At 44.9% G+C, this 12,929-nt stretch overlaps 1 protein-coding gene across 3 annotated transcripts in view; it reads left to right on the forward strand.

Annotated features, from left to right (window-relative positions):
• The window catches only part of ILDR2 (immunoglobulin like domain containing receptor 2), a 39,691-nt gene that overhangs the window by 19,002 nt on the left and 7,760 nt on the right, over positions 1–12,929 (forward strand). For 2 of the 3 annotated variants that reach the window (XM_052703176.1, XM_052703186.1), the window contains 5 exons: positions 3,220–3,366; positions 4,112–4,288; positions 9,366–9,482; positions 11,078–11,288; positions 12,150–12,828. In XM_052703176.1, coding sequence (XP_052559136.1) covers positions 3,220–3,366; positions 4,112–4,288; positions 9,366–9,482; positions 11,078–11,288; positions 12,150–12,828 — 1,331 coding nt within the window. The remainder of the gene's footprint in view (positions 1–3,219; positions 3,367–4,111; positions 4,289–9,365; positions 9,483–11,077; positions 11,289–12,149; positions 12,829–12,929) is intronic. The other variant, XM_052703195.1, reaches the window with a different exon arrangement.

Consider the following 12,929-nt stretch of genomic DNA (forward strand, 5'->3'; position numbering starts at 1 on the left):
GCAGTGAGGCCACGTAGCATTTCAACTTGGTAAACAATTAAATCTCAGGGTTACACAATTGTTTCTGGAGGAGCTGTGAGAGAAGGTAATGGTTGTTCCAGCTAGAATTTGGGAATTGCAGGTAAAGCTGTTTGAACTCCCAGTTTTGTGCATTAAGGAGGAGCCAGCAGGCTCTTTTACTGCTTTCATGGCCATATCACAGAAGCAAATGGTCTAACTTTCTGTGAGATCAAATCCTGACTCATAGGTCCCCATGACCTGGATGTGGATTTTAGGTATCTTCTAATGGTGCTGAGTGAATATATTGCAGTGCATAAAGCGCATACAAATCTGATATCTTTTTATACTCCAAGAACATTTTCAGAGGGACCACAGGTATGCTACAGTGAACTTGCTATTTTTTTCCTCTACCAGGCTTTTGTCCCTTTATCTTTTTATCTTTTGTTAGTGAAGAGTTCACTGATAGGTCTGGAGACCTGACACCTGCACTTCACTGTGTAGCTGTGGCTGGTCACTTCCATCATGCAGTGCTTTTTTTTTCAACAGGAATGTGACAAAAGAAGCCTCTGAGCTGTTGTCCTGCTTGGAGTGGCACAGATTAGGAAACACCAGACTGGAATAAATAGTCTGACTCTCTATCTTTCTTGCTTCCCAAGCACCTTTTAATTTTATACTTCTCATAAGCTTAGTCTGATTTTGTCCTTTCTTTCTCCCATTGGATATCTTTCTTTGGTACACTGCTTCTAGCTTCCATCTGCATTGCTCATAGCCTGTTTGCGCTTGTTTATTTAGGACCTTTAACTATAATGCCTTTTTTTCCCCCTAGCATTCATTCTCCTAGCATATTTCCAGGCAACAGCTATGACTGCTCTCAGCCTTCTTTTTGATGGACTAATGCAGCAAACTTCTGCTCTCACTGTGCAAGGCAGGTTGTCAAATCCCTTCATTGCTCTTGAATCTTTGCTTTGCATCAGCTGCTGCCTCAGTTAGCCTTTTCTTGTACAAAGATGACCAGAGCTGTATAACATCAGTAATTTCAGGTGGAGTCGCATGAAGTCCTTGTGTAAAAGCATTCCTGAATGCTCCTGGAAATACCTCCACTATGGAGCACTGGATTATTTTTACTTTTTTTTGTAGATGTATAACATTAGCAGTTACAGTTGTCCTGTGGTGGAATTGTCCTTTCTTTTTTGTTTGTTTTCAAGTAACGTGGTCCCCATCACTGCAGAAACTGTCCTTGATCCTTGAACGTGCAACTCTACAATTATTGTTGCATACCTTGAAGTTCAGCATATTGTCGTGTTTCGTGTTTCTTACTGTAGGCCCAAGGACAATTTGCCCTTTCTTTAAGACATCCCAGCCTTTGGTGACTATGCTTTGCTACCTCTTGCTCTCAAGCTGCATTAACACGTTCTTATTTTCTGTCAAGGTCATTCAGGAAAACAATAAAATGGTTCCTAGAACCATCCTGAGGAATTGTACTAGTAAGTTCCTATCAGCTGTTACCTTTCAATTGATGAATGCTTCCCTCCAGCCATTTCCTTATCTGTTAGCTCTTCTTTTTCTTCTTGACATAGACTAACAAAAAAAAAAAAATTCCACAAGGACCAAAATTAATGCAAATTTAAGAGAAATTCAGCTGTTTCAGCCACGAGCGAAATAAAGTATTTAAAAAACATAAAACATTTCACTTTACACTTCTGAAATGAAGTGTTTTGATTTGTAAATGCCAGATCTTTCGCTGACATTTTTTTAAAGGAAATTTGAAAGGAATTTTAAAGGAAGTTTGAAATTAAAAATTGCATTTAATAAAAGCAGTGGTTTGTAAAAGGGTAAAGGAAAATGCCAACAAAGGCAACAATTTTACTTCTGTTCAAGCAGAATGCTCTCGATGAATCAAAAATGAGATTTCTCGTCTTCGTGTTTTAAAAACTAAGAACTAGACAAATCTTGTGTTTTGGTTGTTCCAAGCTGAACACCTTTTCTGGCCTTTTCAGCTCAGTGACCCAGGTGAGAGGTACTGCATTTATCCAGTGTGATTCTCTACTCACAATGCAATCCTTGCAGCAGCCTTCTGCAGCTTAAAGAACAGTGTACTGGGAAGCCCTGCAGTGAACACTTGACTTCTGTTCAGAAAGAGTGGTCTGTTGCTGTTTCCACCGCTGAACAACCCTACCACTTCTTTCTTTACCTTCCTAGCAGCTTTCCAAGGTGGCTGGACAACCTTGTAGGAACTTGTGGAGGCCTTCCCAGCTGGTCTTCATTTACCAGCAGTCTTGAGTTCTGGTTAGGTGGTTACATCCCTCTGCTGCAAAGGGGTAAATTCAGAGTCTTGGAATTCCTTGGTGTGGCTGTGTTTACTGACCATTCTGCTGATCCAGGGGGCTGCCGTGTGGAGGCATGTGCAGCTTTGTGCACACCATCCCCTGTGCAGTGCACGATGGTTAGACACGAAGCTGGGAGCTGCCCCATTGCAGGCTAGGCACCTGTCTGCACCACAGCTCCTGCTGCTGCAAGTTTCCCACAGCAGACTTTGAGAAACCTTTCCTTGCTCCCCTTCCCACATCATGTAAACGGAGACGATAAAAACCCCATGGTGATTTTTGTGACCAGCTCTTCTACCTCATCTCTTTTACAGTCTTCATCTGAGGCTTAAGCGAAAATGAAAAAGAAGTGGCTGTTAGGTTTCCTGACTGGCTGCAGCGCCTGAATAGGATGTTCGTTCAGCACATTCAAAAGAATGATTGTGTGCGTGGGCCTAGTTGCGAAGGGGCAGGCCTGGCTCATTTGCTGGGTTATTTATAGCCTGCTTTTCGCCATAGTTTGTGCCCATTAAAATTAGAATATAGTTAGGGAACAAGCACACAAGCAGGGCATGAACGTAGGCAGGAAGAATGAGTCTTAGATGAGACACAAATGCTAATGGAGCACGTCCTGCAGCATTCATACAGGTCTGCTCTGGGACAAAGGGTTTCCGTATTGGGGAGACAGAGCTTTTGCCTCCGTGCTGCTCCTTCTCACATGGGAAGGGACTACATTCCTGCAGCTCTGGTTCTCAACACCATGTGCCATTTCTGCTCAATGCAGTTCTAGGCCAGGAGGGAACCCACTTTTGCTAACAGCCTCACCTGCCTGTCTCTGCAGGGACAGTGTTGCTGCCATTCCTTTCTCCAGTGATGTGCAATCCTGTAAGTTTCTTTTTCTCCCTGTTTTTTCCAGAGTGGGTCTTTGTGGGCCTGGTGATCCTGGGAGCGTTCCTGTTCTTCCTCCTGGTGGGGATCTGCTGGTGTCAGTGCTGCCCGCATAGCTGCTGCTGTTACGTCCGCTGTCCTTGCTGCCCTGAGTCCTGCTGCTGTCCCCGGGCGTGTGAGTGACCCCATCCAAGCTGATGCAGATCTTTCATACTTCTGCTCCCTGGCAGGAGCAGAACAGGAGGAGAATCTGCAAATGTTGCTTCCTTTGCCCTGAGCACTTTGCTTAACTGAAGAACTAGTTCCTGGGGAGTGAAGCATCTGACCTATTACTCAATGGTTGAGCGCTCAAAGTTAATTACAAATGTAATTTTCCAAGTCCTCCCTGCCTTGGCAGCTGTGCCTTCTTCACAGTGTCGTGCTCCTCTTCCAAAGTTGCCATCATGTCAGTGAGTGTTGTGGGGGCAGACTAAAACCATCCAGAGAAGTATTTTCCCAACATTGAAAAGCAGCTGCCTTCTGCAACAGTGCAGAATCCTTGTGACCCAGCAAGCTTCTCCCATCGGAGTCAGGCAGATCTGTCAAGTTTCGTGAGCCTCATTCCTGCAGCTTGAGTCATCAGTTGTTTCAGAAGCTGAATTGCCACTAAATGGTGGCAGCAGAAACGCTGTCTCAGACACGCTGGTTGTCTTTCTGTTGCCAGACATCTTACAGTGTTCACTTGACATGTGCATTTTTTAATTCCCCCAGTTCCCGTGGAGGCTTAGAGAATATCAGATTGGTCCTTGTCATTTCATTTGTCCAGTTATCTCCTGCTGGGATGTCACCAGCATCAATGGTTTGCAGGTTTCTGTCATGTGACACGTGGGTCTGGAGAAAGCTGGTGCAGTGCTGACTGGTGTGTTCTTTTTGTTTTTCAGTGTATGTTGCAGGCAAGGCAGCAAAAGCAGGGTACCCTCCTGCGGTCTCCTCCATCCCAGGTCCGTACTACATCCCCAGTGTTCCTGTAGCTGGTGTCCCGTCTCCTGCTGTGCTAATGGATAAGTCACACCCACCTCCCTTGGCTCCAAGTGACACTGGTGGAGGAAACCAAAATGGTAATTCACAGCATTCGGTCCACGTACTGGGAGCAGGGCTGAGAAAGGGAAGGGTGAACATCATCTATAGAGTGCTATGAACAGGGTAATCCTGGAGAAACTGCATCTTGATCCTGACATTGACAATGACAGCCGCATCCCTTAGGGCCATGTAGTCCAACCTTCCTAGTGCTGTCAGCGGAATATCAGCTTGAGTAATGAATTAGGTCAGTGGAGAATGGGAGGTCCAAGCTCTGAGCCTCGTTTGATACAGCTGTAAAACTTCACTTGCAGGATAAAAAAGGGTGAATGGTTTCAGGGGAGCAGAAACAGTGGCCATTTTCTTCTTAGAGCCAATGCCTTAGAAGCTACTCTTTCTTGGTAAACCACTCTTGCTGCTCTCAATGGGTCACTGCTTGCCCTCCTGCAGCAGTTTCTGCTGTAACATGTGGTGATGTCCATGTAACAATCTGGGCACAGGAATGTGCCTCTTCATCATTTCTACCCAAGAACATTAGAGGCTGGATCCCTTCCCCTGTGTTACAGAAGTCACTAGGTCATTTGGCTTATTCAGCCTTTTCATTTATGAACTGTGAGTGACAGAATGCTTCTAACTAGAAGGGAGTTATGGATCGATATCAGACACGGAGTATTGGTACGGTGGCTCTGTCTTGGTTCAGGGTCACTTCTCCTGCTGTGAAAGGAAGCTGCCTTCAGGAAGGATGAAGTATTTAGCCACATCAAGCGTTTCAGGATCAGAGTAGCTGTCTGATCTGAAACTTTCTGGAGAGGAAGTGACTCTTACCAAGGTAGTCTCCATACTGACACAGTGTGTTTGCCATTGACTCAGCCACATCTGATTTCAAAGCACTGCACTGATAATCAGTCGTTAAGTTTACTCATGATAGTGTGTTGATAAGAGAGTTCCAAAAAAAAGACACAATCAAGTAGCATTCTCAAGTAATTAAGCTTTTGGAACAATCTTCTGCAGCCTTTCCCTGCCCCAGTCAATGCATTAAACTTTCCAGAATTACTAGAAGTATTTTCCTTCAACAGTCTGATAGTTTTTTCCCCTGAAATAAAAACAGAGCCCTGGAATGAAACATTTTGAAATAGGAAATAAATCAGTCACTGACCCAAAGCAGAATGTATCCAATTGAAAAATCTTTGTTGGAAAGTGAAGAAAAACAGCTCAGTGCTTTTTTTTTTTTTCTTTCTTTTTTTCCCTCTTGTGCTAAATGTCACTTCATGTAGAGTGCGGCATTGGCTGTGGGAACCTGAGGGATTTTGTAAGAGTCACGTCACAGACCCAGTACTCATCTCTTTACCAGCAGAGCACAAATGCAGAGTGTAAAACAGTGGATGTGTTTGGAAATAAGATGGAGTGGCTCTTGGCATCCGTGTTTATAACACAGAAGGGTGCATTTATTATATAATCCAAAATGGTGAGTCTTAAGCCCTTAACTCAGAATTTGACAGGTAATACTACGTGTTTCCATAGTGGTAATACTAATATTATTACATTGAGTTTTAGCTGTTGTGAAGAGACAACAGAGTTTCTTAAGCTTTATTTTTCTTAATTAATATTTACTGTAATAGTTTGGACAAGGCCTTAGCCCGGATCGTGCTCCTGTTGTTCAGGGGACTGCGTGTAAAATGTGTTCCTAGAACTGTGCCAATAAGGAAGATTGGTATCAACCTACATTCTCTTCCTTGCCTCTTAGGCTCCTCCATCATGTGCCAGCATATCCCTAATTAGATGCTGTAGAAGAGAAAACAATTACGTGGCACTTTCAAACTATGTGTTTGCTGGTTGGCCACACAGCAAGCTAAACAAAACAGTTAATGGTTGAATGGATGGCAAAGGTCTTTGCCCAGAGGAAACACTAATTACGATTTCTGTGTCTTCCACATAGCCAGGATAAGTCTGATCTGAAACTTGTAAAAGCTTTATATCTGTGAGACTTCAGTCCTTCTGTCTGGTTCATTTGAAATTGGTCAGTGGGATCAGAAATGCTCTGGGATGGAGAATGGAGGATTCTGTAATCCTGTCTTGACTGTCTGCAAAGGGCAGCCTTTTCCTTAGCTGGCTTCTGTGCTTGGAGGTGACCCATGTGAGGTGATCTGGTGAGCAAACTAAGGTGTGGGGATATTTTAAAGAGTAGCCTACAGTTAGTTACATAAATACCGCACAACAAAGCTCCAGTGAAGCTTAGAAACTCTGTCTTAAACTTAGGTCTGAACAGGAAATAAAAGTGAAATTTCAGTTCTCATATTTAGAAGATGGTTGGCAACACATAAGTTAGGATGTATGCTCTGCCTATTTTAAATGTAATGGTTGCCTGGAGACTTGCACAGATTCTCTAATCCATGCACATAGGGAAGTCTTTGATCCAAGAGCTGAACTCCAGACCTCTCCTACGAGAAGTGTAGAAGGATGAGAAATTTCTTAATTCCCAACACTTGCCCCAAAAAAATAGCAGTGCTGTCCTTTCAGGAGAGGAAAACAGTTTACAGTTTTGTCTGACTTGGTTCCACCCACAGAAGAATAAAAAAAAGCCTGCCCGTAGTTACACAGATTAAGCATTAGAAATTCATAAACTGTTCAGAAGAGGAAAATAAACTGTAACAGGGAAGAACATTCCATTCTTTGTGACTTAGAGAAGGAGTGGTTTAATATCCCTGCATCTTCATTTCCATATAATTGAGATGGGCTTAAAAATATGCAGACCTTATTAAAGGATTAAAGGATTCTGACAATTTGTAGAAGAAGAAGGGTATGAAGAGGAAGCATGTGAGAATTTGGTTCTCACGTGAGGGAATAATAAAGAGATTTAATAATTGCTGGAAGTATTCAATAAACTTAGAGACAAAATATGCCTTATCTATAATAGAAAATACCTTTTATGAGCTGCTCATGGTCATCTTTGCAGATTTAATTTGAAGGTTAATTTCTAGATGCTTACAGAATTAACCAAGAAGGTAGTTTTCCTTTTGATACACAGCTGCAATAGCGAGTCAAGCATGAAGCTAGCATGGTGTCTAGCTAATTCTCCCATCATTTTCAGGAGCTATAGATGTTGCCCAAATAGATGTTTGGCACAGTCTCAGTATGAGCGCTGACTCTGAGCCAGAGTCTGGAAGCTGCTGCTCAAGGTCCCCAAAGGTTATTAGTAGGTCAGAGTCATTTCCAGCTGATGGTTGGTTGTTGGCCTGTGTAGAAATGAGGTGGTAGCTCAGCTGAGCTCCCGAGAGGCACGTTAGTAGGAAGAATAGCAAGAGGTCTCTTTCTTGGCAGTGTACCAGATCAGAGCTCAACAATAGTGAGGCAAAGTGGAGAACTTGCTGTGCTGTTGCTCATGCTGTGCCAACCCTTCTTCATAGCTGCAGCCTCACTCAAAGAGACGTGCTGGCCTTCTGCTTTGAAAGGCAGAGTTCCTTGCATTCTGTAAGTCATGTTGTGCATTTACAGTCATTATACGTGCATTTATGGTGATAATAAAACTGAAACCCAGGCTGCTGTTGGCTGAGCTGTATGGGTTTGTTCTGGAGACACGCTGAAAGCAGGACTGTGATAGACACGTAGTACGTTTTAACACCTAATACCTTTTGTACAAAGTAATGCACAAAGTAGTATTTCAGGATGTAGTTATTTGCTTTACATGCACACAGTCAAAACCCTCAGTAAAGCACATTCCTTTCTCAGCAATTTTCAGGATTATTACAGGAATTGTTCCACCTGTTTCTGTGGCACAGCTACTTCTGAGACAGAGCCATGGTTATTTAATAGTGCACAGACACAGGCATAGCCATTGAGGACAGAAGGTGCCTAAAAATACTGCTGGCAAGTCCTTATTCAGCCCACACAGTACATACTATGCAGCATACTATCAAACCCATATGTTAAGGCATGATCCATTGGGGTATGGAATAAAACAGAGAAGAAACAGTGGCTCAGTACCACCATCCAGCTGTTTTTTAAAATTATGCCTCAAGGGGAATGCTTGTGCAACACTGCAGTGTTAATGCAAGGGAATATACCAACCCCCTGGAAGGCAGACAGGTTCATTTTGTGGTAGTAAGTCACATCCTCATGACAGTGCTCTGGTGAGGCTTTGAACATTCACTCTTTTGGACTTAGACCTGTGTTCGTGTCCATCTTGGAGTAGCTCTGGGTTGAGACCTTCCTTAAACAATCTGCTGTAGAAACGTTATATTCTTCACAGCTCCAAAAGGCAGATTTCTACTTGCTAGCTGTAGGCCTGCCTTGAGGTCGCCAGGTTAGCCATGAAGTGTGCTTGGAGCCAGCCTACTGGAGTTAGAGCTGCTGTAGCTCCAGGTGTGTCTCTTCTACATGAAGGAAGATAGCAAAGCCAAAAAAGCTGTCCAGACTTCCCCTGCAAATGGAGTAATCCCAGTTGAGAGCTTAATGCATATGTGAGACTCACCTTTTCTGTAAGATAGAGCGCATAAAGAATGCCAGAGGAAACAGTTTCAGTTACTCAGTAACCTGATTGGCCCCTTTATTGAGTTTGGTATAAATTTCAAAGCAGTGTGGTGTGCTTTATGGGACTCTGTTTCTATCTGTATCCTGTGGAGCTTCTGCCACATGTTCTTCTACCTTTGTGAGCAGAAGTCCTTGAGTGAGGAGATGGGCTGGTCCTGCTTAGTGCAGCTCCCAAATGCTCAGCCACCTGCTTCCCCTGCAGTCTCATGACCCCTGCTGCATAGAAGCAGTCTGACCTTCTGGATCTGCTTCTCCCATGCCATGACAAATCCTTCTTGTATCACTGAAGGGAAACGAGTGCTACTTTTCTCTTTGTCATCCTCTGTCACCATTTGATGTACGTGGTTCTATAGGCTGGGCATTTCCAAGCCATTTTTGCTGTCTCTGTAAACTTTATAAATGATGCCGCTGCTCACAACTACACGTCCCACCTTACAGACAGATTTCTCCTGAAGCAAGGACTGACTCATTGTTTTGGAGGCTGCAGCCTACCTGCCTGCAGACATGAACTCAGCTATCGAAGCAGTATTGGCTGAAAGTCTCCTTGAACTTCAATGCATTTTCCACTGATTCCTTTTAATTTCTCCGTAGCAGTGCGCAAAGGGTACAGGATCCAGACTGACAAGGAAAGGGACTCCATGAAAGTGCTCTACTATGTCGAGAAAGAACTGGCTCAGTTTGACCCAGCGAGGAGAATGCGAGAGCAATGTGAGGAACAAGAACGGTTTGAATTTTTTTTTCACTGACCTGAAAAGTACTCTGCAAATTCATAGCTTAAAGTTAGCTGTCTTTGTTTTGAGAGCCTCTAGGATATAATGCTTGGGATGGATAAAGTCTAGATTTTAGGAATCTGTGGGTATATTCTGATTTTGAAGAGCTGGTTCTTATCTAATCATCCTTCATCAGAGTAAACAAGGTGTGGGAAACTGAAACTATTAGGAAAATTGGCCATTCAAGTCACTGAACTTTTGAGTCATCATTGTCTGAAAAGCCAGGTCTGTACTTGAGCCTTTTACAATCTGTAGGTATATGATAATACTGTAAATATAGCCCCCAGAATTTCTGCATGTCTTACAGTGTGGCTGCCTCTAAACTCCCTGCATGGCAAAATAGGAAAGGGATGATTTTATTGAAATTATATTCTATGGACTGCAGTGACTGCAGCATGGCTGGAGCAATGCAGAAAGTTTGGAATGATTGTTGCCCTGCAAAGTGACTACAAGAACTCCTCCATGCAGGAGTTCCTGCATGGAACTTCTCACTGTTTTCCTATGGCCTCTTGCAGGCTGTATAGATAAAGGCAGAAGGATTTCTTAGGGGTGTCAGAGTACAAGGCCGAATGAGGATCTCCCTTGCTTTAGGAGAGAGAGGTGCAGTAGTAGGAAGGGGTATGAGAGGGACTTGTAGCACCACTGTTTATCCTGTGTCTGTTTTGTGCACAGAACAAAACAGTAGGGCAGGGGCTCAGTTCCTCTATGCAGCACCTGACGTGCTGTGCTAACCCACATTAGCAGTGGTAGAGGCTCTTTTAAAACAGATATGTGAGATCCTGCAAATCAATGAAAGTAAGGGCTTTGGGGAATGACATTAAATCAAGGTTTTGTACGGATTAGGCATAACTAACAAATTATATGTACTTCTAAAACAGTCATTGCTCAGTACACTGTCTTCTCCACCCACAAGATTTACTATAAAAAGACCTCTCCAGATTGGTGTGTCAGGCCTCCAGATGTCAATGTGCTTGATGAGGCAGAGACTGACAGTGATTCAGACAGTCTCTTATATTTTTTAAAAAAACCTTTTTTTTTTTTTTTGAGGGGGCTGTTTTTGTTTAACTGGGCAAATCAGGCCAAATCCAGAGCCAGCCTGTCTCACACCAGGAAAGGGGGGGTGGCACAACTGCTGTGACAATGTGCCACCTCGGGGCGGTGGAGAGCTCCCACGTGTTGGTGAAGCAGGGCTGAGGAGAGATTTCCATTTGAAGGCTGAGCTCAACTGTCTGAATGCAGGCATCTGATGCCATTTGAGGTACCCTTTGAGTGTCCCCAGTTACTGAGTACTAGCTCAGAAGGTAGGTTTGGCAGCAGTCCTGTGTCCAAACTGAGACCCAGGAGCCTTAGGCTTCACATGAAGTTTTGGAGGATATCCTTGGGTTCCATTTTGAACTTTTTCTAATGAAGGGCAGTTTAGCTTCTTTCTGAAAAAGCTGCAGCCACGTTTATTACAGACTTCCTGTCTTCTCATCCTCACATACGCCCTGAGGTGATGCCTATCTTACTTATTTTCTACAACTTCCCCTGCAGATAACAACACTGTCTCTGAGCTCAGCTCTTTGCATGAGGACGATTTGAACTTCAGGCAGCCCTACCGCCAGGCACGGAGGAAACCTCTGCCTCCTGCAGAAGACCTGGATGGTGATGCTGAGTACTGGGCAGGAGTCATTGGTGGGGGCAGCACATCGAGATCACAGGCGATCTCTGATTACAGAGATGAGAGGGACAGTTTCCGGCACAGGTGAGGAGTGCTGTGTTTGGGAGGCTGCTGTATAAAAGTGATAGAGAAAAGCCAGATGTACTGGGAGCTTTTCTCCATTTCCTCCTGCCCCGGTCCAGTCTACCAAGATGGAGAGAGGCTGTAGCTGTAGAGAAAGATGGAAGTGTCATTAGATTAGGACAGCATGAATCTGGTTTCCACAAGTCTGCTGAAGCCTGCCAAGCTGGGTAAAGCTAGGTACTGATACCATTCCAGGTGGGGTGCAAAAGTGAGATAAATAGGAGAAACAGAGCTTCCATAATGCTCTACACAGAGTTGTACCTGATCCCTTGGACAATTTTTGGTGTCGATGTGCTTAATAGGAATCACAAAACTGGCACCTAGATGAGAGATGCTGTGTGTATGCTTTTCCCTCATATGCCAGCAGCCTGATCTCCCAGAAGTAGTGGCAAGGATTTGTTTCCTTCAACCCTGGACTAGTGTTCCAGTTCACTTACCTTAAACCTGTTTCAGAATTAACCTTCTGTGAGCTTCTATAGCCAGGTTCTTGGATTTTGCCAGCAGGACATACATCTACAAGTGCTGGGGCCAAGAGGAAGTAAGTCCAGTCCTGTCTAGTGAAGGACAAGGGAACTGCATCCTGGGGTTAATCTTGGGTAGACATGTAGAATCTGAACTATCCACAGTGGGCTGCCTTTACAGTCAACAGAGAGAAGTGGGCACTTCTAGGATGTGGTACATCTCTTGCTACGGAAGGTGATAAAAGCAGGTCAGATGATTCATGCCCCAGCAGAGCCTGTTTCCCTCCATTATTTGTGAAGGCAGCCAAAAGATGAGTGTAGCTGATTCCTGCCCTCTAACACTATTTTCTCTCTCTTCCAGCCAGCAGAGATCCAAGTCCGAGATGTTGTCCCGCAAGAGTTTCTCTGTGGGAGTTCCAGCCGTCTCTATGGACGAGCTGGCAGCCTTTGCAGAGTCCTACAGCCAGCGGGCACGGCGGGCAGACAGCCAGGAGACTCGGCGTTTCGAGCGGTCGGAGTCACGCAGTGGCCGTGCTGGAGGGCTGACCCATCAGGATAGCTCCATGGAGGAGTACTACACTAAGCGCAGCAGGGGGAACCGAGAGCCACTGACGGACTCGGAACGGGGCTGGTCGTACAGCCCGCCCCGGAGACGGGCCCATGAGGAGAAGCACCTGCCCAGGCTGGTGAGCCGGACACCCGGAGGGAGCCAGAAGTACGATCACTCCTACCTCAGCAGTGTGTTGGAGAGAAAGTCCCGGAGCTATGACGAAAACGGTGACCATTGTGAAACCCCCTCAAAGCTGAGCTCACAGCCCAGCCAGAGAGGAGGGGGAACGTATTATGCTTGGTCACCGCCTTCTACCTACAAATCCGATACGTCTCAGCAACAGACGCCACCACCCGAGCAGGAGGAAGAGGAGGACACCCTGCCTCCCTACAGCGAGAGGGAGCTGAGCCGAGGCCCTTCTTACCGGGCCAGGGAGCAGGCCTACCTCAACGCCTCTGACAAGAAGAGGAAGAAGGATCCCAAGAAAACAGTGAGGCCCTGTCTTGTGCTGCTGATCCAGATAGGCTAAGTAGGGAGCCAACAGCCAGGGGTTGCTGTTTAGAGACTCTCCAGCAGTTTAGAGACTCTCCA

The sequence above is a fragment of the Tympanuchus pallidicinctus genome, unplaced genomic scaffold (genome assembly GCF_026119805.1).
Source record: "Tympanuchus pallidicinctus isolate F22 unplaced genomic scaffold, pur_lepc_1.0 scaffold10, whole genome shotgun sequence".
Taxonomy (NCBI): Eukaryota; Metazoa; Chordata; class Aves; order Galliformes; family Phasianidae; genus Tympanuchus; species Tympanuchus pallidicinctus.